This window comes from Stegostoma tigrinum, chromosome 23 (genome assembly GCF_030684315.1).
Source record: "Stegostoma tigrinum isolate sSteTig4 chromosome 23, sSteTig4.hap1, whole genome shotgun sequence".
Classification (NCBI taxonomy): Eukaryota; Metazoa; Chordata; class Chondrichthyes; order Orectolobiformes; family Stegostomatidae; genus Stegostoma; species Stegostoma tigrinum.
In genome coordinates, this window is record NC_081376.1 from 13,255,684 (window position 1) to 13,282,366 (window position 26,683).

The 26,683-nt window shown below is 39.2% G+C and overlaps 1 protein-coding gene across 1 annotated transcript in view; it reads right to left on the reverse strand.

Moving 5' to 3' along the window:
- The window catches only part of sdk1a (sidekick cell adhesion molecule 1a), a 752,575-nt gene that overhangs the window by 249,731 nt on the left and 476,161 nt on the right, over positions 1 to 26,683 (reverse strand). Inside the window, exons 10-11 of the mRNA XM_059653924.1 lie at positions 20,489 to 20,605; positions 18,831 to 18,998 (exon numbers count right to left, since the gene is read on the reverse strand). Of these exons, the coding sequence (XP_059509907.1) occupies positions 18,831 to 18,998; positions 20,489 to 20,605 (285 nt within the window). The remainder of the gene's footprint in view (positions 1 to 18,830; positions 18,999 to 20,488; positions 20,606 to 26,683) is intronic.

The following is a 26,683-nucleotide window of genomic DNA, read 5'->3' on the forward strand; positions in this document are numbered from 1 at the left end:
CTATTTCACCTGATACCATGACCTTCTTTCAACAGACGGTATTCAACAGAATCAACATTGTTTTGCACGTGTATGAAATTTTCGTTATACAGTCCCTTGATTTGTTTGATTCGCTTTTTATTTATTCTAATATCTCAATGTTTAATAATGATCCTTGGATGTAACCAAATATTTTTTTGTTTCTTCTATAGAAAGCAAAATGCTTTGTTGATTGTTTAAAATAAATGGTAAGTTGAAAGACAATGCCATTTATATCGATCATATGTTATTCTTGAGTTGCTACATTTTGTGTATCTGTCAGAATTAAAAGAAATCTCCAACATACTGCTTTAAGTTACTGTTTCTCCAGTGATATCATGTATTAAAGTCTCATTGTCGCTATCACCGATGATATTTCAAAGTGCATTTTTGCCAAAGCAATAAGGAAGTATACTTTAATAGCAATTTGCTAGTGTTACAGCACTTTCAGTGCTGTATAACACAATGATTTGTTTACATTTTGACAGCATTACTGCTTTAAAATGGCACAGTCAATTAGCAGTTGAAACATGATTATTGACAGAAAGACAACAGCACCTGCAGAAGGAGCGAAAAGATAAACTCAGTACTCCAAAAGCAAAACATCATTGAGAAGCTGGTAAGAAGTGTTTGTGCAAGAATATGCCTAGGAAGAGGGGGGAAAAAAAACCTAGCCACACTGGATAATGCAAAGGATTTAATTAGAAGGAGCAAGAGAATGTTCAAGGGGGTAAAGTTAGACACTCTTAAGGAAAAAGTGATAACAGTACAAAGACCAAAAAAGTAAAGGTATGGGAGGAGAAAGAGAGTTCTCACTTTTCATAATAAGCATGCTACCATTGACATTGGGTTGCCTAAGGTACGAATGCAAGGAACAGTGAAAGGTTAGAAGATAAATTTAGCTCATGGCTACAGAACTGGGAAAGTCTCAGAACTTGTTGAAGTAGAAACTGAGCAAATTGGAAGGAGCAAGAGAATGTTTAAGGGGGTAAAGTTAGACACTCTTAAGGAAAAAGTGAAAACAGTACAATGACCAAAAAAGTGAAGGTATGGGAGGAGAAAGAGAGTTCTCACTTTTCATAATAAGCATGCTACCATTGACATTAGGTTGCCTAAGGTATGAAGTGCAAGGGATAGTGAAAGGTTAGAGGATAAATTTAGCACATGGCTACAGAACTGGGAAAGTCTCAGAACATGTTTAAGTAGAAACTGAGCAAATCTGGTGCGAGAGACTAGCAGAAGAAAAGTCACAGAAAACTTAAGTTTTAAGAGAAACAAGATGTCATAATGAAAATGCAATTTTAGCTGGAGAACTTATAAAGGTTGCAGGCAGAGAACTTTGAAATTTGTGTAGAATAATATGCTTGGTATATTAGCACTGTTAAAGACAGGAAAACACCCACTTTACCTGGGAGAAGCTGGAAAACTCCATATTGACGCAAAAGGTAAGTAAACCCTATGAGATGTAGGTAGTCACCATTTCCATTGTTAGAAAAGATAGGAAGGCACAATACACAAAAACTTTACAAAATACAATATTACAAAAAAAAGATTTAAAAACCTCAAGGCTGTATATTACTACAGAACAGCCAGTAATATAATTTTAAGCTTTGTTGAAGCATTCAAGAGAATATTGCATAAATATAAACGAGGGAGGAATCCTTTGTGAAGACCTTGCAGAATCTGAGAGTGATGTGGTCTATGGCGAGATGTGTGGCGAGGCCCATTTCAATGTTGAGTTCATCTCACTCTATTTTTTAAGCTTTTCACAAGCAGTTGGGTGACATATCAATTCACAGGAATTAACACTTGTTACATGATTTGTTAACACTGTAACTCACCTTAATATTCACCCTCCCACCTTAACCAACTCATAAAACAAGGTTGGGGAAAACTTGACATGGAAACCAGAAAGTGTACTTAGTAAATTCAGCTCACTACTGGCTTTGAATGACCTTAATCTTGGATATTGAGCAGCAACTGCTCACAACACAATCCAGGGGCACCAGTCACGCACCCTCATCATCTAAGGACATTTGCATCTGGGACCTGCCAACCCTTTATGACTTTTATGGCACTCCCTGCCTTGCAGCTCCAAATCTGGCCTTATAGATCCCATTTGTGATGGAGGTTCTACCTGTGACAGCTACTTGTTTGTCAAGTTTTTTGATCCCAGGAGCACCACTGGGGGCAGTGACCACAGCCAAGATTACATACAGTTTTTTGCGGATTCTCTCAAGGACTAAAGCAGCAGATATTTGGGAGGTCACAAAAGAGATGGGTCATAATGTAAAGGCTTGGGGTGAGCTAATGCCCAGGAGTGGAGAAGCAGACTGACCATAGAAGGGCCAGGCCTCTTTTGATCAGTGGTAGCCCATAAAGGATACACACCACATCGCTTGTCAAAGAGTCAATATAGGCAATCAGCTAGGTTTCCCTCCCAACAGTTCCCTGTCACCAACCTCCTCCCATTGGCCATAAAATGGCAACTGGCCACCAACAGTAATTAAGTCGACATTAATTGGTGGTAAGGACACGAATTGTGGTGCAAGCCTATGGGTGGTCCTGAGCCTCAGCCAAAGTTGTTAATCCGAGGCAGAACTGCAGATAGGAAATTCACCCACAGAACTTTAGGAGGATACCCCCCTGCTCTTGATCTCTAAACCTATCTGTGTTGGACTGTAAAATTCTGACCCAAGAGTCTCTTTGAAGTGCATACGAATAGTAATCTGAGTATAATATGGTGTGTGCGCCGTGTTTTAGTTTACAGAAGGTGTATCAGAAGTAGTTCCATAATATTATTGCAGTGGCATTTATACTGCAGTGAATGGAAACCTGGCAACAACAAAACACAGAAGTGATAAATGTAGGCTTAAAGCAACTTCATATATGCAGCCAGCCAAAGTCCCAATCATGTATTGCTAATTAGATGAAGAAAGATCAATGCTAGTCAGCAATGATGACTGAATGGCAGGCCTGACTGTTTGAGATGATAACTCATCTAAGCCAAGGTTACAATAATGCAAATGGGAAGTTCATAACTCAAATCTCGTTTGAAGGTTTGCTTCTGTCATTAGAGGAAGCCTTGTAAAGTGAAGCAGACATCAAACAATCCCTAGTAATTTTGAGAAGAAAGTAAAAGAAGTATTTCTTTTTCTATTAATTGTCAGAGTTACACAGACCATAAAAAGAAATGATCAGATCATTGGATGTTTGTTGGTAAGGCTGTGAAGGGATTTGAAACAAGGGCAGGTAAAAGGAATGGATGGACACATCAGTCATGATTGTGATAACAAAGTGTGAAGCTGGATGAACACAGCAGGCCAAGCAGCATCTCAGGAGCACAAAAGCTGACGTTTCGGGCCTAGACCCTTCATCAGAGAGATAATGATTGTGGAATAGGCTTAGGGGATAAATGGGTTTTGTTTCTAATGTAACCAATTTCTAAGTTATTGATGACAAATCTCTGTGGATTTAAAACAAGTTCTTAAGTAGGTACACAATATGATTCATGTATATTTCGTTCACCAAAGTTGATCATAGGAATATTGAAATCAATCTTAAAAAGGGCATCTAATTCATATTCATCATGTCAGATCAGATTTCATTGTAAAAGAAACAGTGAGGCTAACATGTAATCTCAAAGATTTTGATCCAATGACATATTAGGCTCTAACTTTTTAATTTCAGCATGTTTTAATAATCCATACTGGTACGTCGCAATGTTTTTTCGGTGCCAGTTGTTTCGTTGGTGGCACTGTCACTGTAAAGTAAATTAGCAGAATCTTATAGTGCTCAGAGGTAGATAGATAGATAGGTGTGTGGCTGGGACAGATGGGCGGGATGAAATTCTGAAAAGAAAATAGTGGGTCAGGATCCTGACATGATCTTGCCCACTTTAGAATTTAATCTGGACGAGTTTGAAGGTAAGGACAAAATCATCTAGAATTATCATCAAGAAAGTAACTAAAATATTCAAATTAACTCAGGATTAAAGGCAGCATTTTAGCTTTAACATTCAGCACATGGGTTTCACAAGCTAAGTGGAACAAATCAGGGTCAACTCAATCATAACATAAGCAGGGAGTACTTCTTCATTAAATCCACCTGACTGAGATCAGTATCAGTGAAACTGACAAAATGCAGCTCGACCTAGATAGAAGCTGCTGTTGATAGCAGTCTTTCAGAGAATGTGTTCGTGTTTCTTAATAGGTGATTTCTAACTTCTCCAAATTAGAAAAACCTGCTTTAGACTTCACTCACCTTGACCTGCACCATCCCTGTGGTCAGCATCAATAACAGCACACATACAGCATATGCAACACGACTGATCTCTGATGAGCTACTGCAGCTTCACCAGAAACACCATCAGCACTCATGTACCAGAGGTAACACCAGAAAGACCATCAGCACTCTGTGTACCAGAGGTAACACCAGCAGCAGCACCACCAGAGTCCACAAACTGAGAATCATCAATTCATTTGAGTGACACCTGTGCCCCAAGAGACTCAGGCAAGTCACTGGCGACGTGTATTACATTCTGCAACAAGACATCCATCTCAGTGGACCTGATGGGCATGCCTTGCCAATGGCTATGAAGACGGTTATCACTGGTGACCAATCCATGGCTCGAAGGCAGAGAGTTTGGGAGCCTGAGAAATAGGTTGTGTGGCCAAGAAAGAAGTATAACTAAACTTTAAACTAAATAGTTGTCATTAGTGGTGGTGATGTTGGCATTGGTGGGGAGCTAGGTTCAGCTGTATGGAAAATTATGGAGAAAGTTAAGGGGGTTGGGCAGGGCTCCGCAGATGCTATGAAAGTTTCCAGAACAAGTAATAGGATAGACAATATAGAAAGGGTCAGAAATCTAACTTCAGGCAGGGCAAAAAAGGGACAACTATGATAGAATTATGATCACTGGTCGCAATATGGTCCAAAACTGGTCCAATAACATTTCATTCATTTGCCCTGTCTTATTTCCCACAACAAGGTCAAATTTTCTTCCTCTGTCATAGGTACACCTACATATTGATAAAGAAAATTTTCTTGAACACATTTGAGAAATTTCTCTCCATTCAAGTGTTAACACAATGGCAGTCCTCGTCTATGTTTGGAAAGTTGAAGTTCCCTACACTCAGAACCCTATTATTCTTATACATATCTGAGATCTCCCTACAAGTTTGGTCCTCAGTTTTCTGCTTTTTGTGGGCCTATAGCACAACGCCATCAAGGTGTTCACCCATTCTTATTTCTGAGTTCCACCAATATCGCTTCACTGGAGGATCCCTCATCCTTTATCAGTATGTAGGTGTACTTATGAGAGAAGGAAGAAAATTTGACCTTGTTGTGGGAAATAAGACACGGCAAATGAATGAAGTGTTATTGGACCAGTTTTGGACCATATTGCGACCAGTGATCATAATTCTATCATAGTTGTCCCTTTTTTGCCCTGCCTGAAGTTAGATTCCTGAGCCTTTCCATACTCTCTATCCTATTACTTATAGAACATAGAACAGTACAGCACAGAGCAGGCCCTTCAGGCCATGATGTTGTGCCGAACATTGATCCTCATGTATGCACCCTCAAATTTCTGTGACCATATGCATGTCCAGCAGTCTCTTAAATGCCCCCAATGACCTTGCTTCCACAACTACTGCTGGCAACGCATTCCATGCTCTCACAACTCTCTGTGTAAAGAACCCGCCTCTGACATCCCCTTTATACTTTCCTCCAACCAGCTTAAAACTATGACCCCTCGTGTTAGCCATTTCTGCCCTTGCATCCTGCGTTAATCAACGTGACCTTGAATGAACCCAAGGATTTTCGACTTTAGTATCACACCCAAATCAAACCATTTTCAGAATTTTATTGAGAATTTTTGCATTTGTTTTTATTTACATCTGCAGCCTCCAGCGTTCACCCAGTTTAACAACAACAGCCTGCATTTATTTATCAACTACAATGCAGGAAACGTTCCCTCTGCATTACGACAATAATAGTTAAAAATAGACTGAGTAGTGATCTTCAGCTGAATGTGCCTCCTGTGAAAGACAGACTAGCATTATTGTGTTTACTGCTCGGTACCTGGATTCTGCCTGCACACCCAGTCATCTGACAGAGTGGCTGGATCCACACCTTCATCCAAACGTCTCCACTTCCCACATTTCTCTTTGCTGCACTGAACCCAGGCAACATAATTAACTTGTTCTGGAAACTTTCATAACATCTGTGGAGCCCTGCCCACCCCCTTCAATTTTCTCCATAATTTTCCATACAGCTGAGTGTTCCCTCAGGAATGTCCTCTCTAAGTAAAGTAGTAATGTTTTCCCTAACCAAAAACACCACTCACCCTCAATTCTTGCCTCCCTTTCTACTCTTCTTCAGCAACTATACCACAGTACACTGAGCTGCCAGTCTTTCCCTCACTCAATCATGTTTCTGTAACAGCAATGATAGCCCAGTCCCATGTTCCCATCCATACTCCGCCTTACATGTTAGACCTCTTGCAGTGAAATAAATAGTTTAATTCTTCAGTTACTTCATTCTCTGCCATGCTCTTGCCTGCCTTGTCGATTAAACTTGATCCCTTTAACTTCCAAACAACCCTCACCTTTCTCTGATATAAAAAGGTGTAGAGCTGGATGAACATAGCAGGCCAAGCAGCATCAGAGGAGCGGGAAAGTTGACGTTCAGAAATGAAGTAGGGTCCAGACCCAAAACATTAGCTTTCCTGCTCTTCTGATGCTGCTTGGCCTTCTGTGTTCATCCAGCTCTACACTTTGTTGTCGCAGATTCTCCAGCATCGGCAGTTCCCACTATCCCTCAGCTTTCCCTCTTGTTTCTTCCCCATCCCACCTCCAAACTATTTTAAAGCCTCTTGGGTAGTACGAGTGAATCTGTCCACCAGAATACTGGTCTCCCTCCAGTTGAGGTGAAACCCATCGTTTTTGTACAGATCTCTTCTGCCTCATAAGATCCCAATGATCCAAAATCTTAATCCTTACCCCCTGCACTAACTCCTCAGCCACTCATTTATCTGCCCTATCTTCCTAGTACTACATTCACTAGCACATAGCACTGGAAGTAATCCAGAGATTACAATCCTTGAGATCCTACTTTTTAACCTTTTGCCTAACTGCCTATATTCACTTTGCAGATCTTCATCCCTTTCTCTACCTATGTCATCGGTACCAATGTGCAGGTGGCCTCTGGCTGCTCATGTTCCCCTCTGACAATTTGCTGCAGCTGCTCCATGACATCCTTGACCCTGGCACCAAGGGGCAACGTACCATTCTGAAATCTCGCTCATGGCTGCAGAACCACGTGTGCCCCTGAGTGGAGAGTCCCCAGTTAACAACTCCTCGTCTGAACTTTGACAAACTCAACTTGACAGAAGATTCTGCTGTGGTACCCATGATCTGGATGCAGTTCCTATTTCCTTCTGAGAGGCTATTCCCCCCTCTACAGTATCCAAGTTGATCGAGACAGATTGCCACAGAGACTCCTGCACTACAGTCCGACCTCTTTTGACAGTCACTCATGTGTGCATCCACCCCTCTAAAGCTACTAGCTAACACATTCTTTTGGGCCAATCAATGCACCTTAATTCACTAATGTGAGGTCTTATGGAACATTCTGTTGAGCTGGGCTATGGGGCCACCCTGTATCCAACCCTGTACCTTTAATTGTCCACTGTGCCTTAAATCTGGCTGAAGCTGAAACAAACTAATCACCATCTGGTGTAGTCTGTGACCCTAATATGAGATACCAAACACATATCCACACCATCACTAAGACCATTTATTTCATCTGGGGAGCAATGCCAAACAAAAAGACCTTGGGGTGTTTTTTCATACTGCCTTAAAGATAGGTACACAGGGTAGTGAAGGCGACGTTTGGTACACTTGCCTTTATTGGTCAGTTGGTTGAACAGAGGATTTGGGATGTCATGTTGCTGCTGTACAAGCCACTTTTGGAAAACTGTATTCAATTCTGGTCTCCCTGTTATAGGAAAGATGTTGTTAAACTTGAAAGGGTTCAGAGTTGATTTACAAGGATGTTGGCAGGTTGGAGGGTTTGAGTTATAGGGAGAGGGTGAATATGCTGACGCTATTTTCCCTGGAGCGTCGGGAGGTCGAGGGGTGACCTTTATAGAGGTTTATAAAATCATGAGTGATACGGATATGGTAAATAGCCGAGATCTTTTTTCCCAGGGTAGAGTCGTCCAAAACTAGAGGACATAGATTTAACGTGACTGGGCTAAGATTTAAAAGGGACCTAAGAAGCAACTTTTTCATGCAGTGGGTACTGCACTTATGGAATGAGCTGCCAGAGGAAGTAGAGGCTGGTACAATTGCAACATTTAAAAAGGCATCTGGATGAGTATCTGAATAAGAAGGGTTTACAGGGATATGGGCCAAATGCTGGCAAATGGGATTAGATTAATTTAGGATGGTCAGCATGGAAAGTTGGACTGAAGCATCTGATTCTGTGCTGTACAACTCTATGCTCTGCTTCAGCTCATCTGCTACTGAAACACTTATCTGCACACTTGTTACCTCAAGGGATTCTGGAACACTGCTGGCTAGGCTGCCATTTCTCAATATCTATAATTTTGAGGTCATCAAAAACTCTACTGCCTGCATTCTATCTCACGATAAGATTCTTTCACTCATCACTTCATGGTTTAAAAATCCTCATCCTCGTTTTCAAATCTGTCATGACTTTGTCCAATTGCTACTTCATTATTTTCCTCCAGTGCTATTACCAACTTAGGCATCAGTGTTCCTCCAGTTCTGTACCACTGCCTTCAGCTGCCAAGGTCATAAGCTCTGGAATTTACGCAAAGAATCTTTTTACCTCTGTCACTTTCCTCCATCAAAATGTTCTTTAGAAATATTACTTGACAAGATTTAGGTCATCTGCATGTCATCATATTTCGTCATGTAGTTCACTGTCAAATTTTGTTTGATAATATGCATTGGAAATGCATTGGAAAATCTTATTATGTTAACTGCACTACATAGATAAAAGTTAAGACTCAATGCATTATGATTTGAACTGATATAAAGGATTGTTACCGATAATGAAACACAATGCAATGTATAACAATTTTACAAATGGTTTACTTACTCTGCAGTGTGACAATTATGGATCTTAATTTTTGGTGCAGAATTTTGGTGCTGGAGAGCTGCTGAGGAGGTGTTGAAAGAAATAAGATGGCCCAACTGATAATACTTAACTCGCAGCACTTTTTTTGTGACAATTCCACTGAGGCTAATCAGCTCATATCATGGAGGAGTAGAATTCTTCGTGCATTTGGAACATATACACAGCAGAAGTGTTTAAATCAGAGTAAAAGCAGCAATGAGATCAAAAGAAACTACAAATGTTGTTTTCTCTTAATATCTAATCTTTCAGGCAGCGTAAATAATGAGACTATCGCTTTAATAGTATTCCTCTGGTTGAAAACCTGGTATTGTTATTATAGCAGTTGAGTGAATAAATATTTAATTGCAAGAGCTCTACTCATGCTTCCTGAACCAAATAAATTATGCATCATTTTGAAGTATAAAGTCAATTTTAGAAAATACGTACAACATTTAATAAAATGAAGTAATGATTTTATTTTATGAAATTAGAGTGGAAAATCTGATTTTCCATAAATTAAAACAAAATTGTTCAAGTATACAATTTATATAACGGTTAAAATTATCATTACTTTCTTAATAAACCAAGGATCATGAAGACTAGTTCACAGAGTTCTATGATAGAATAGTTAATAACTCAGGAAATTTGATGGCTGGCAGGAGTATTTACAGACATCTTCAACCTCTCCTTACTACGACCTGAAGTCCCGAACCAGCTTCAAGAAGACTACAATCATCTGATGCCAAAGAAAAATCACACAGCTTGCCTCAATGATCACCATTCGACGGCTCCGACCTTCATAATTATGAAGCACTTCAAGAGGTTAGTCAGGCCTTACATCAACACCAGCCTACCAAACTGCCTTGATCCTTTGCAATTTGCTTACTGGTGCAACAGGTCAACAGAAGATGCCATCTTTCTGGCCCTACACTCATCTCTGCAACATCTGGATAACAAGGATACCTACATGAGGTTCCTACTTATTGACCACAGTTCCATTTTCGACATGATAATTCCAAACAAACCCATCTCTAAACTCTGAGATCGAGGTGTTAACTCTCCTTTTCACTGTCTCTTTAGCTCAACAATCCTTCCACTCACCATTTCCCCAACTCTACCAGTATCACCATTCCACTCACAGCTCCCTGTCAATGTCTCGCTTCCAGGTCTTTGCTCACACCTACATGACATGTTTTCTTGTAGGGAAGTTGCTTTTCATTTAGTACACCTTTCTTTTAAGGAACACATCAGCAGTGCTCAACATCGGTAGAGGAACACAGGAATTAGGAGTGGTACGAGGCAATTCAGCTTTTCGAGGGTCAATCACAAGGCATTATTTAAAGACTACATAATAATGGGGGTCAGATGGAAGAAGAAATATGCAGACAAACTAGGGAAGATGAGTAAAAATCCATAGGATAATTACTGGGCATTCCAACGAATATGGAATAATTGAATGGAAGAAATAGGTAAAAAGTATAAGGGAACTGAGTTCCTACAGTGTGTACAGGATTTCCTTCTAACCCAAAAGGTAAAAAGCCTCTGATGAAGGGTCTAGGCCCGAAACATCAGCTTTTGTGCTCCTGAGATGCTGCTGGGCCTGCTGTGTTCATCCAGCCTCACATTTTATTATCTAGGTAAAAAGCTCAACAACATGAAATTTTCTCTTGGATCTAGTAATGAGGAATGAACCAGAGAAGATAAAATAAAACCATGAAACATTATACTTCAAGATGATAATAGAAAAGGACATAAGTATGATGAAAACTAACTATAACTGATCAGAGAAAAGGTGATTTTGAGATGAAGGTCAATTTGGGAAAAGTAAATGGGAATTCTAGTGGCAGACAATAGATAACATATAAAATATTATTCTTTACAATTCAGGGTAACTGTATTCTACTGTAGGGAAAAATCATGCTAAACACAAATGGGATTCCATGGATAAATAAATACATTAAGTAATGTGTGTTTAAGAAAAAGGCATCATGCATTCAGTACATTGACAGCAGAGGAAAAGATGATAACAGGCAATACAAAGAGATTAATAGAGTCGTGAAAAACCAATTAGAAAGGCAAAAGGGAATGATGAAATTAAATTGTCAAGGAAACCAAACAAATAAGGAAGTTATTTTTCAGGTACACATATAAAAAAGCAAGGGTTTGATAGAAATAGGACCATTAGAGTTGACAGAATAATAACACAGGTAACAATAGGGAGGTAGTAGCAATGTTAAATAATCTGATTTGTTTTGGCATTTACAAGGGAGTTTAAACAGTCTGACATGATATTCAATGATCAGATTAGTAATGAGATAAGTGCTTTTAAGATAAAAACAGGGTGCATTAAACAAGCAGAATAAACTCAGAGACATAGGTGCCTGATAGATAGATTGCATCCACATATTTTAAAGAATCTATGGAAGAGATCATAGAAGCATTACTGTTCTAGAAACAAAGAAGATAGAAACAGGAGGAGGCCATTCAGCCCTTTAAGCCGGCTCCGCCTTTCTTAATGATCATGGCTGATAGGCCAACTCAACAGCCTAATCCTGCTTTCTCCCCATACCCTTTGATCCCAAATACTCCATGTGCTATATCTGGTCACCTCTTGAATACATTCAATGTTTTGGCATCAACAACTTCCTATGGTAATGAATTCCACAGGTCACCATTATTTGGGAGGAGAAATGTTTCCTCATCTCCACCCTAAATTGTCTACCCTGAATCCTCAGACTGTGAGCTGGTTCTGGAAACACCTGCCATCAGGAGCATCCTCCCTGCATCTACCCTGTCCAGTCCTGTTAGAATTTTATACATCGCTATGAGATTCCCCCCCATTCATCTTAACTAGAGAAAGCAATCCCAACATAGTCAATCTCTCCTCTTACATCAGACTTGTCATCCCCAGAATCAGACTGATAAACCTTTGCTGCGCACCCTTGAGAACAAGAGCATCCTTCCTCAGAAAAGGAGACCAAAACTGCACACAATATTTGAGGTGTGGCCCCACCAAAGCCCTGCACAATTGCAACAACACATCCTTATTCCTGTAGTCAAAACCTCTCGGAATGAAGGCCAATTAAGGCATGCTTACCTTCAGCGACTGATGCATGAGGATGCCTAGGTCCCACTGTACACTCCCCTCTCCCAATTTCAGCCATTCAGGTAGTAATCTGCCTTTCTGTTTTTACTTCCAAAGTGAATAACTTCACATTTATACAAATTATACTGAATCTGCCACTGATTTGCCAACTCACCTAATCTGTTGAGATCATGCTGAAGGATCTCTGAATCCTCATCACAGTTCACCCTCCCACCCAACTTGGTATCATCTGCAAATTGTCCACACTGAATAATTTGTTTGAAAAAATAATTCCTATAGTTAAGAGAAGAGACTGGCACGTTCAGGCATTAATAGACCAGTTAACTTATGTCACTAGTAGGAAAACTAACAAAATCTTTACTAAAGATGAGAAAAGTACAACATCTAGAAATGCAGAATGTAATAATGAATAATCCACATGAATTTCAGAACAGGAATACTTGCTTGCTGAACATTGTTACCTCAAAAAATTCAGCAAAGAGTAGACAATGATAACAAAGGAATGCAATTTATCTGGATTTTCAAAAGGCCATTGATTGGTAACCTATAATAGCCTATGGAACAAGGTAAAGAATGTGGTGTGATGGAACAACTATTAGAATTCTTGTAGGAAACAGCATAACTAGAAGCTATCAATTTAAGATAGCTCTTTACCTAAAGAGTGACGAGAATGTGGGACTCATTATGACAGAGAGTGGTTGATGCAAACTGTACAGATACATCTAAAGGGAAGTTCAAAGAGCAGTTGATAGAGAAGGGACACGGCTAGCATGGTAGATTTAGATGACAGGAGGCTCAATCTGAGCACAAACACAGACATGGACTGTTTGGGTTGAACGGCTTGCACCATACATCCTAAACAATCATATGTAAATAGGCTCCTTAATGACATGATAACATCCACTTTCAAGATTCCTTACACAATCTATTCATTTAAAAGGTACAGGACGTGCAAACAAATATACTGAGCTGGTTGCTAGGAGATAGAAGTACTGGACCACAATTAATTTATATTACACTGGTTTTCAAAAACTTCTAATGAATGAAGTATTGATACAGAGCCAGTTTGCCCATCTGATTGTTGAAAGATACTGTCAGAAAGAACAGTGCTACTGATGCAGAAAATGAGGTTTATTAGTATTCATGCCACTAAGAAAATGCTAGTGTCAAGGTTCAGATCAGATAGCTGCCATCTGAGAAAACTGTATTTTCCCTGGAGTTTACTTTACTGTAGCAGGCGTACTACAACAGCAAAATGATAATCCACTTCTTTTAATATAATTTTGAAAGCTGTATGATTTAGATATAAACAGAAGCCCTTCTGACCCAGTGAGAGAATACAATTCTACATTCTCTCACTTTTCATGATGCGTGACCATGTTAATTAGTGAGAAGAGTTAGTGCTTAATTTTTGTAAAATGACAGTCACAAAATCTCATTTTTCTCACATATCTCATTTCAAGCTTGTACATATGCCCATAGCTCTGAAAATAATTTGAGTTTAAAATAATTGTATTTATTTTCTAATTAAATGCATTTTAAGGAGAAAGAATAGCTGAACATTTTTACTTCATTACTTTAAAAGTTGACTTGTGTAAATAAATAATTAACAAGGATTTATCAAGGCAAATTTCAATTATTGATGGGTAAAAGCTAAGTATAACTGTTTGAATCTCTGTGGAGACATAAACATTTACTTTGCCAAGTTCTCAAATGTCTCAAAACAGTGATGTTGATTCTCTCTCCTTGGATATTGTCAGACTTGCTAAGTATGTATCCAGCATTTCTGATTTTATTTCAGAGTTCCAGCATCTGCATATTTTATTCTTAATTTTGAGTAAATAAAGTGAAAATAGTTCCACAAGTATGAGTGTATGTAATCAGCAGGCACATACCTAAGATTAAAAAAAGGAACAGAGAGAAGATGAGAATTGTGAAAATGTGTTATCACCACCTGGGTGCCAAAAAGAATGGAGTAGATTCAACAAAAACTTCCAAAAGGAAATTGGCTGTATTTTCAAAAGAAAAAAAAAATTGCACAGCTATCAGGAAACAGGAATGTGGACTACTTAGATTGATCTATCAAATAGAGTTAACTCAGATATGGTGGGCCAGAAGTCATTTTTTCTGCCTTGTGTGATTTTACATTCTCAGGTGATGACTGTCAGAAGTCCTGCAGAAATGGCATAGATGCTGTTTTCATCCATTGATGTTGTTTTTCTGAGAGTTTCACTGGCCTCCTGGCAGAATTCCAGTGTAAATGCAGTAGAACCTCCATGGAATTTTTTTGGTAAAACCAGTTGCAGGATGAAAATACAAAGACAATTAAAAAAATGATTATTATAGGAGAATAGGGAGCTGAGTACCACCAAAACAAGCTTTGCTTTTCTTGTAAAATAAAACATAAAGAATCCTTATAATAAAATCCATTTACTGAAATGGAGTATAAATTATAAGTGCAATGAGACAATTCTAAACCTATATAAATCATTTGCTAAGTCAGCTTTAGAATACTTGGTGAAGTCTATTGCATCCTATTCCAGAAGGATCACATGGAAAGAAGTCAGATCAGTAGGTACTATCAGAGATGGGATTTTTCGGTTATGAGAAAATAGGATTGGCAGCAGATTGGAAATACTTTCCTTGTGCCAAGAGAAGCAGCTAATCCCTTCCTTACTTTTCCAATCCCTTTACAGATTCTAAATCAAATTAAAAGACTCCAATAGTAAATGAACTCAATTCCTTAAGAGAAATTAATTAACAGATGTCCTGTTATACATTCAGAAAATGTACAGTGTTTAGCCAGACAGAATACGGTATTTTAACTGGCCAACAATAAGTGATTGCAGAGAATGCATTACATGGTCTTCACTTGACCAAAGTAGTTTAGATACCATTAAGAAAATTCATTAGGCAAAAGCTACTGGAGTGAAAATATTAAAAATGCGACACTGAGAGTTCATTTAACTGCTGCATTTTCCAACTTTTGGGAGCTCTGAATTTGTTTATTTTGGTTCCTTTTGAGGGAACAGGCCTTGGTCATGCCTGAACCATTTGTTCTTTGAAGGTATCTATTTTCCAATACAACTTTTCCCAACTAGGTTTTCCTCTTTAGTCTATCTGGCCCAGGTTTATTCTTGCCTTATTGAAATTGGTTCATTCCCCCAATAAATTATTCTTACTCTGGATCACCTATTATCCTTTTCTATTGTTATCCCAAAACCTTACAATACAATGATCATTATCTCCTAAATGTTTCTCCACTGATTCAATCTACTTGGCCTACCTCTTTTACAAGAACCATGTCTAATAGTGCAACCTTTCTGTAGGGCTGAACACATACTGCTGCAGAAAATTTTCCTGAACACAATCCATGAATCGAATTTTCCACTGGACAGTTTCTCTATATCTGAAACACCCCTAAAGTCCGCATTTAAATTGGAGACTTCAGAAGGTTTCAATAAATTCAAATCAAATATTACTCAGGAGAAAGTTTATTGAATACATTTTAAATACATGATCTTATTCTAAACAGACACCATAATTATCTCTTGACACTCCCAACTACACTACTCCCTGAAGAAGGGTCACTGGAACTGAAATTCAAAGAACTCTCACAGTGTGAAAACTGGTCCTTTTGCCCAACAAGTCCACACCGAATCTCAGGGCATCCCAACCAGACCCAAACCCCAAAACCACCTAATCTACATATCCCTGAACACTATGGGCACTAATTGCATGGCCAATCTACCATCCCGCACATCTTTGGACCGCGGGAGAAAATCGGAGCATCCAGTGGAAACCCATGCAGACACAAGGAGAATGTGCAAACTCCATAGAGACAAATGTTAACTCTGCTTTCTCTTCACCAAACCTGCTGAGATTTTCCAGCAATTTCTGATTTTGTTTTTGACTGTGTTAACACCTGGACTGATAACAGGGGACATCCTTGCCTTACTGTAGTAGTACCCTCGATTACTAACAGCCTCTTTTGATTCAACTAAGGAGTGCTCCCCTCAGACTTTCCAACATGGCCATTTAGTCGAAGGACATGTTTTGATTTGACACAGTGCTGTGCAGCAACAAGTTATGCCCCTTCACTGAAGACTGCTAGCAAATATGACAAGCTGCCTGCCTTTGTGTCGACACTAAGAGAAAAAGCAAGGCAGTTGTCCATTAAGTTCCCCGTGATGTAAAATGTGCAAAAAAGCTAGGTAAGGCAGGAATGCTGTTAGAACCTGAGGAGGTGCAAAGTGAGTGAATGCTAAGAAAGCAAGAAAGGTCTCAGAGGTGCATCTTGTTCCTTTGCAGAAGTTTAGAGCCTGCACCTGCATGCAAAGCAAACTTGCGTTGCAATGCAATGTGTCAGTATGATCTAAGGTGCAGCACTGAAATGGTGCACTGTATTCTAAGCGAGTTGGAGATGCACCTTGATAATGCAACGAGGCTAGAGCGTGTCCAAGGGCAGACTATACAGGTGGCTGTCACCCTTGAAACATACCCGGAGGTACTGGGGGATGCTGGCGAAATTGTAGGCCCAGAGGTGGAAGCAGTGAGGTAGAGTTACCAGATGCTGGAACTGTCATTGACTAGTTTCTCTCCAACTTGTCAGAGAATAACAAGCTGCTTCTCAATGAAGTGGGAATAGGTAATAATGCAACGTGAATGCATGCAAATAGGCCTCAGCACTTGCTTCGCATCTTGCTGTCAAACAAAACCTCGAGAGCAAAATGGAGGTACGTTTTCTCAATGTCATGTACTTCCTTTCTCTGAGCTTGTCATATTTTCCTAACCAACTTGTCGCTGCTCACACATTTCAGGGTGTAAGAAAATTCTCCCATGAAAATTAGAATAAGGGCAAAAAGAATTTGTAAGAAAGAAAGCCAGGAAAATCTGACAATTCTTTACAATGGAGTTTTAAAAATCCCTCACAAAGAGCAGAAAAATTCTTCTGCTATTGCTCTCCTTTTCCCCTTTCCCAGTTCCTACATCAATTATCCTTTCAGTTAAAAACTAAACCATCCTGATAAGGAGTTTCTAAAGGCTTTTTGTAATACAACACTAAGATATACTGCAAAATATCATTTCCTTCTACTTTGAGGTTATGCCGAGTTTGATTCTAACATTAGTTGACTTTTGTAGTAGCCTTTTTCAAATGAGCTTTATAGAAAAAATGGCTCACCAGTGTTAGGTGGACAGATCAATTTCTGAAAATGTCACCAATGATAATATAAGTTGCAGATGTAATCATCAATAGCAGTAAATGGGTCAAGCTATTATCCATAATGGTGCAAAAATGGGAATTAACTCAAGATTTAGATTCTAGACTAAAGCTAGTGATATATATTATAAAGTCCTCAAGCAATGAACAGAAGTGAATGAAGGCGCTAAAAGTGGGTTGCATCTAAATCATCTGCTTTGGCAATTTACTGACATGTAGCGTGTTAAAAATCTATTAGCAACTATATTTGCTTCCACAGATTTATGCCATTTCACAGGTCCCTGTTGCAAATTAGTTGCATATCCAAGTCACATCTTTTTACCTTTTTTAGGCTATTTTTTGCTTCAAGCAACGCTTTATTTCTAGCATATTTCAAATACAACTTTAAAATGATTCATTTTGTAAATAAATTATTTTTACTTTTCTACTTTACCTTGATATTCTTAAAAAAGAAGGATGTGACGGGATGGAGAATGGACAGACTTGGTCTTTATTCTGATTAGACAGAGTGAGGTGCTGTCAGCAGAACAATTCCATTTGCATTCATTTACTGAGATGAAGTGTCTCACTTTAACAAGAAATAACAATCTGCTACCCTACAGGTGGGACAGAAGAAACCTTAGGTAAAACAGAAATAGCCTTGGGGGTTGGGGATGCCTCCAGTGGTGGGGCCCCTACCTTTGAACTTGGAGATCCAGGTTCAATTCCGATCTGCTCCAGATGTGTGCAGTAATATCTCTGAACAAGTTGATTTGGAAATATGAAACAAATATTGATGCACCTTGTGTATAATAAACATTGCATTTTAAATAAATATTACATTACACAATGCAACTAATTGTATCAGCTTGTTACCAGGAAACAGTTATTGATTACTACCTTAATAAAAATTATCTAATGATTCTACATCAACATGAAGGGTTATCCAGATATCAGTAGGTCAACTGGCCTCAAGTTCAATATTGAGAGCAGGCTCTGATGGCAATAGAGACATTACCATTGGCCTCAATTAGTTCACTCTCTTTCAGAGAGAACACTGGTTGTGTTCCCAATCCTGATCACTATATAGTTTGCAAAATGAGCATGTGAGGGTAGTGAGTGAGCACCTGAAATAAGAATGAGTCTGCTGACAATGTGTCAAAATATCACTATCAAGATTTATTCACAATAACTACTTGGGGGAAGTGGTGGAGAACTGCCTGAAACAATACATTTGTGACCTAGCAAGATATTAATACTTTGAGAAAGATAATCAAGAAAACTCTTGAGATCCTTCGAAAGCAAAACGATGTGTCAGTCGCAATTTCATTTTAACCCTTATTTCAAAATACTTACTCCAAACTGTAAGTTCAGCTGATGCATTCACTGCTCCTTTGGAATTCACTGCAAAACAGGTATATGTTGCTGCATCTTCAATGTGGGCTGGTTTTATCAGTAGTCCGCCTGACTCCAAAAGTACAAACCGTGGAATTTGTATTGAACCACTTGCCAATATCTTAGTGCCTGTTATAAAAAGAAGCTAGTCAGTAAATGCAGATGTGCACAGACAAATCTCATCAATATACTCGTACAGCAATGTAGACAGTGTACCCATGTGCTATACAAAGAAAGGAAGAAAGAGACAAAGACTGCAAAGACAGGTGACAACAACCTGTATTTCATTTGATTTTATTTATTGTTGTCACATGTACCTAAGTACAGTGACATGTTTTGTTTTGCAAGCAGTGCAGGCAGATTATAACATACAAGGACGTACAGATCTTTATATGGTGCCTTGAAGGTATTAAAAAATCCCACTGTACTTCTTAAGAACATTACCAAACAAAATTTGATATTGAGCCATTTAAGTAAATAGGAGAGCAATAATCAAAAACTAGGCTTAACAGTTAGATCTTATGAAGTGTCTTTAACAATGAAAGAGAGGGAGAGTGATTTTGGGAGGGAACTCCAGAGCTTAAGCCTTATCTGAAAGTATGACTACAAGCAATGAACAAGTAAAATCAGGGATGTTCAAGGAGCTGGAATTAGATGGCTGTGGATATCTTGGAGGATTGAAGGATTGGAAGGCTGGAGGTAAAGAAAATATGGGATGGGATCAGATGAGAGTCCATGGAGGCAAAGAAGCAGGAAAATTTTAGTATTTCACTTACTGGGAGCCAACATATTCAGCGAGCAAAGGTCTAGGAATTGAATGGAACTTCACAAAACAAGTCACATCACTTCGATGTGCAGTTCTTCTATTTGCATCAATTTTTGTCAAATTTTTAATATTTGTATTTGACGTTTCTTAGTCAATGTGGTTGGAACAATGAGATAAAGCCCTTTTGAGTGGAACACTGCATATTTATTTATCCTTCTGATCAATTTTTTTAGCTATTCTTCTAAGTGAGAAAGCTGTTGAATAGACGGGGTAGCCGTCAGGGGTGTCCTGCCCAAAAGTGAGATTAGCAACTGTCAGGAGTGAAGTTACCTGCCCTGTCCTTTGTAACATGCATGAACTACATCTTACACACACCCAAAGTAAAGGCAGTTCAGGAAATTAGGGAAAGAAGAGTAATATTTCTTCATTATACAATAAATGTTTTGACAAAAGTTTCACATTTTGCTCCATAAAAACTAGTGACCAAATCAGAAGAACTACTTGCAAGCCAAATTTCCATAAGGATCTTTTCTTAGCTCTGTCAAAACTTTGACATGTAGGAAAAGAAGAAACGGTGGTCAGGCTGGCACTGATTATACATTTTCATCCTTATATTTAGGAAAATGACAAACTTTTGAAAACAAACTTTCATTACAGGATTGCAGAGTTCAGTAATTTGTTCAAATTTTGAAGCAGACAATTTGATCACTGGAGATAGAAGATTTTTCTTCATTGTTGTTGGCAGTGTGCATAGAAAAACACCTTTGACATTGATGTCATTTAATTTATGATCACTGAAAAGTGAAAGCACATTGTTTTGTTCTTCCCCAAAACAATATTTTACAGTAGTTACCTGTTTTCCATGTAATGCGCGGTTTTGGTGCTCCTGAAACTTCACAGTGTAAAACTGCTGCTGTTCCATCTGTCACTGCAGTGTCTGATGGAGCTCGAATGAAAGATGGTGCGATATCTGAAAAATACATCAATCAAATGAGATTAATAATATTTTAAATTTCTATTTTGGGGAGGATAAATGAACTTAAATGAGATTAACATGACAGGATTTAATCTTACATCCATTTGCATTGTCTCATTCACAAACAAACTTGGCTCCCTTCCAAACTGGCTGAATGTGGGAGTAATCTGACACATGCCACTTGAAATATAAATAAGCCTTCTTGGTTTTCCTAACCTTGAAAAGATCCCATGAGTAAGAGTTCATGATCGTTTTGCACTTACAGTCAGCCAGCCTAGACAGGCAATGACAGGATGAAGGGACTAGGCCCGAAACGTCAGCTTTTGTGCTCCTGGGCCTGCTGTGTTCATCCAGCCTCACATTTTATATTCTTAGACAGGCAACGTCCATTTGAGGTAGTGCACTCTTAAATCCAGCCCTCAAGGTACAGAGCTACTCAAATTCAAGTTGCAAGGCCATGTGCAGTGACCGAGGCACTGTTCCAAACAGAAGTGGAGGGTTTCCCCCTGAATGATCCAAGCAGCGTAATCATTTTTTGATGGCTTGCTCCACAATGTTCTGGTCATGGAAAAGTTTTCTGTGAATGACTGGCCATGCATGGGCTATAGCTGTGTCTGAGCAAGTAGCACTTGTCACCAAGCAACGAGTCTCTGCTTTGTCTATATAGTTGGAAGATGGTAGTTTTAGCCGATTAGCTCAGATGACTGCCTCATTGCTACTGCCACGAGAGTAAATATTCACCAACATGATGCCTTGACTTTGCATTTAGGAAGGCTGCAATCCATTACATTTTTTATTATTTCTTTACCTCGCACATTACTGTTCCCCTTGGCTTCTGATCATCAAAGCTTTTAACTTTTAATTTGCCCTATTCTTCATCCCATCACTGATCTTCCCTTCTTTCCTCTCCCCCCATCCTTTCATGTCACAAAACCTTTAAATATTTTTAACTTTTCTCAATTCTGATGAAATCTTACACGATTGAAATGTTAATTCTGTACTTCTCCCAAGATGCAATACTGCCTGCTGGGTAGTTACAGCATAATCTGTTTTTATTTCACATTTTCGGTATTTGCATTATTTCTTTCTCATATTAACATGATTCTCTGTGCATGGTTGCTGACTGAGGCAGCCGTTTTATGTATGTAATGTCAAATTCTACTGACTCTTTACATTCTAGTTGTATCACTACATGGTCAATGTTTTCTGCAAGATGAATTGCAGAAATTCCTATATGCCAGATATGACTACAAGGAGGAGTCAATCCGCCCTGTGAAGCCGATGGATATCAGTTTTGCGAGGGCTCCTCGATACCAAACTTGGTCAAACATGGCTTTGATATCGAGGGTTGTTCACTCTCACTTCTGGAATTCAGCTCTTTTGCCCATACTTGAGCCAAGACTGTAATGAGGTCACGAGGTGATTGGCTCGGGCAGAACCCAAACTGGGTGTCAATGAGCAAGTTACTACTGAGCAGATGAGGCTTGATTGCACTGTTAATGACATCTTCCATCACTGTATTGATCCAAAAAAGTGGGGTGATGGAATGGTCATTGGCTGGTTTGGATTCGTCCTGCTTGTTTGCAGGACATACCTAAGCAATTTTCCTTTTGTCGGATAGACATCAACGTTGTAACTGTACTGGGAAAGTTTGGCTTGGGGAATGCAAGTTCTGGAGCACTACTGTTGGAATGTTGTCAGATGCCTAGAGACTTTGTAGTATCCAATGTATCCAACTGTTTCTTGATATGATGTGGAGTGAGTTGAATTGGCTGAATTGATGTTGGTCGCTAAAACCTGTTCTTCAACATTGTCTTCCTAAACTACTGCATTTCATTCAATCCCTTCATGTTTTGCAAAGCTTGCCAACACACACTGCTCAACCATGCCTTCAGTTTTCTAGTGTGCCTATCATTCTACCTTTTACATGAGAGGTGCAAAATAAATTCAAGTTGTTCCTGTAAATTGATTCAGTATTAATTTTTTCTTGAATTTTTTTGTCATTTCGGATTTTACCCACCAGTGATGTCAGGCTTACTGGTCTACAGCTGCCTGGCTTTTCCTTACCAATGGCATCATATTAGCCATTCTCCAGTCTTTCAGCATCTCACCCACTCTATCAATGATACAAATATCTCAGCAAGGGGCCCAGCAATCACTTTCCTGGTTTCCCACAAGGTACTGGGATACATCTGATCATATCCTGGGATTTATCTACCTTTATGCATTTTAAGATATCCAGCACCAACTCCTCAGTACTATGGATACTTCAAGTTATCACTATTTATTTCTCCCCATTCTCCATAGATTCCATATCCTTCTTCACAGTAATACAACAAAATACTTGCTTAGTATCTTGCCTATATCCTGCAGTTGCACATGCAGACCTTGGTGATCTTTAGGGGGACCTTATCTGTCCCAAGTTACTCTTTTTGCCCTTAATATGTTTGTAGAATCTCTTTGGATTTTCCTTAACCCTTTGACAAAGCCCTCTCATATTCCCTTTTTGGTCTCCTGATTTCTCTCAAGTATACCCCTGTTGCCCTGATACGCATCAACAGATTCATTCGTTTCCAGTTGTCCACATCTCCCATATGCCTCCTTCTTTTTCTTGGCCAGAACCACAATTTCTCTAGTCATTTAGCATTTCCTACACCTACAAGCCTTGATCTTCACACTAATTGGAACACATTGCCTCTGTACTCTCATTATCTCATTTTTGAAGGCTTCTCACTTTCCAAACAGCCTTTTATCCGCAAAATTGGTCTCCCAGTTAGCTTTTGAAAGTGCTTGCCTAATAGTGTCAAAATTGGCCTTCCTTCAATTCAGAAGTTCAACTTTTCGATCCAGTCTATCACCTTCCATAACTTTTAAAACTAATATCATTATCATTATTTGCCCAGAGTGCTCACCCACTAACACCTCAGTCATTTGCCCTGCCTTATTTCCCAAAAGAAGGTCAAGTTTTGCTCCTTCTCCAGTAGGTACATCTACATACTGAATAAGAAAAATTTCCCGTACACACTTAACAAATTTCTCTCTATCCAAGCCCTAAACACAATGGCAGACCCAACCTGTGTTGAGAAAGTTGAAATCTCCTCACATTATAACACTACCATTCTTACAAATTTCTGAGATCTTCTTACAAATATGCTTCTCAATTTCCTGCTTACTACTCGGGGGTGGCCTATAGTACAATCCCAATAAGGTGATCATCCCCTTCTTATTTCTTAGTTCCACCCAAATAACTTCATCAGACATACTCCCAGGAATACCTTCCTTAAATACAGCTGTAATGTAATCCCTAAACAGAAATACCACTCCCCCTCCTCTCTTGCCCCCTTTTCTATCTTCCCTTTAGCATCTATATTTTGGAACATGAAGCTGCCAGTCCTGTCCTTCCCTGCACCACATTTCTGCAACAGCTATGATATCTCAGTCCCATGTTCCCATCATGCCTTGAATTCATCTTCCTTACCCTTCAGGCCTCTTGCATTGAAATAAATGCAGCTTAATTTATCAACCTTACCTCGATCTCTACATTGCTTTTGCTTATCTTGATTATTTGACTTGCTCTTCTTCTCAATTGTACCAGCTTCAAACTTCTTTCTTCAATGTTGTAACTGTATCTGCTGTATCCACCACTTTCCCTGGCAGTTCATTCTATACATGAACCACTGAGTAAAAGGTGTTGCCGCATGTCTTTTTTAAAATGGTCTCCTCTCATCTTAAAACTATGTCCCCTAGGTTTGAACTCCCCACCCTAGGGAAAAGACTCCTGTCATTCACCTTATCTATGCGTCTCATGATTTTAGTCCAACAGGTTTAATGAAAACATAAGCTTTTGGAGCGTCGCTCCTTCTTCAAGTGTTAGTGAGAGAGGTGGTATCAGACACAGTATTTATAAGTAAAAGGTCAAAAGGTCACACCACTGATGTGGCTAAATTTAAAAAACCTAAGATGCTGCTAAATCTTAATCAGTTAGAAGGTTTTAATTGATTAATATGTATGTATTAAGCCTCAAATACCTTTGAAGTCACTGTCCTGACAGAACTAAAGGTTTTATCAGTGTAAAGAAGAGGTTTTAGGTCAATCTTGTTTAGAATTTGTTTGTGCTTTGGTTTGGAGTCAGATTGATTTTATTTCTAAAGTAGGAATTTATAAAATGCCACATTGACTGACTGTCTATAGATTGAACACTTTTTGAACAAAATAGAATGTACCTGCAAATACAAATTCACCCCATATCTATCATCTTCATGCTGATAAAACCTTTAGGTTTTATACTTTAGGTTTGTTTAATACATCGTAATCAGTGGTGTGACCCTTTGATCTTTTATTTATAAACTCTGTGTTTGATACCACCTCGCTCACTAATGCCTGAAGGAGCGAGGTTCCAAAAGCTTGATTCATGTGATTTCTGATCTTGTCCACCCCAGTCCAACACCGGCACTTCCACATCATGCCTCATGATTTTATAAACCTCAGTAAGGCCATCCCTCAAACTCCTATGCTCTAGTGAAGAGAGTCCCATGTTTTCCAGTCTATTTTGAGATCTCAAACCCTCAATTCCCAGCAACATCCTGGTAAATCCTTTCTGAACCCTCTCTAACTTTACAATATCTTTCCTATAACATGGTGACTAGAACAGCACACAATCCTCCAGAAGAGGCCTCGCCACCATCCTGTACAACCTCAAGATGACATCCCAATTCCAACACAGAAGGTCTGAGCAATGAAGACAAGTATGCTAAATGCGTTCTTAACCACCTTAGCTTAAATCTTAAGTAGAAATTAATCACTGCATCAAAGCATAATCATGTAGCCTTTCCCAAACCACATTACTATTAAATCTAGTTTTTGATCACCTATACATTACTGTAGGGCAAACTAAAAATACATTTGAAAAAAAGAACTGCGAATGTGGGAAATCAGAATCAAAAATAGAACTTGCTGGAAAAACTCAGCAGGTCTGGCAGCATTTATGGAGAGAAAGCAGAGCTAACGTTTCAAGTCCAATGACCTTCTTCTGAAAAACTTATGTAAACAACCTTTAACTTACTAATAAAACTAACGTTCCAATCTTTCAACGTATGATAGTCCTGCTATTCCTGGAACTGACCTCATGGACCTACACTGCACACCCTCAATAGCAAGAATGTCCTTCCTCAAATTTGGAAACCAAAACCGCACACAATACTCCAGGTGCGGTCTCACCAGGGCCCTGTACAGCTGCAGAAGGACTTCTTTGCTCCTATATTCAATTCCTCTTGTTATGAAGGCCAGCATGCCATTAGCTTTCTTCACTGCCTGCTGTACCTGCATGCTTGCTTTCATTGACTGATGTACAAGAACACCTAGCTCTCGTTGTACCTAATTTGACTCCAATTAGATAGTAATCTGCCTTCCTGTTCCCGCCCCAAAGTGGATAGCCACACATTTATCCTCATTAAACTGCATCTGCCATGCAACCGTCCACTCACCTAGCCTGTCCAAGTCACCCTGTATTCTAATAAAATCCTCCTCACATTCCGCACTGCCACCCAGCTTTGTGTCATCAGCAAATTTGCTAATATTACTTTTAATGCCTTCATCTATATCATTAATGTATATTGTAAACAACTGTGGTCCCAGCACAGAACCTTGTGGTACCCCACTGGTCACCGCCTGTCATTCTGAAAGGGACCCATTTATCACTACACTTTGCTTCCTGTTAGCCATTCATTCATTCAAGGTCACTCAGGTCTCAATGAAAGCAAAGCCAATTTCAGTGCTAAGATCACATGGGCAAATATTGAGAGAGAAATCCTGCTTACCTAACCTTTAGGCTATCCCTCCAACCCCTTGCTTCATTTTTTTTTGGAATTGAACAGGCAGTTTAAAATATAACTGTATACAAAACCTGAATTCTAGCATCTCCTTAAGGCTTGAAGACAGTGAATCCATCACTGGCACAGCTCCTTTGATCGTTTGCAGGTGTAAATATTTTACAACCTTTTCCCACTAAGGCAGTGTGGGCCTCCCTTCAACCACTAAACCACCCAGGCTTGTCATCAGCAGAATTCAGAATAG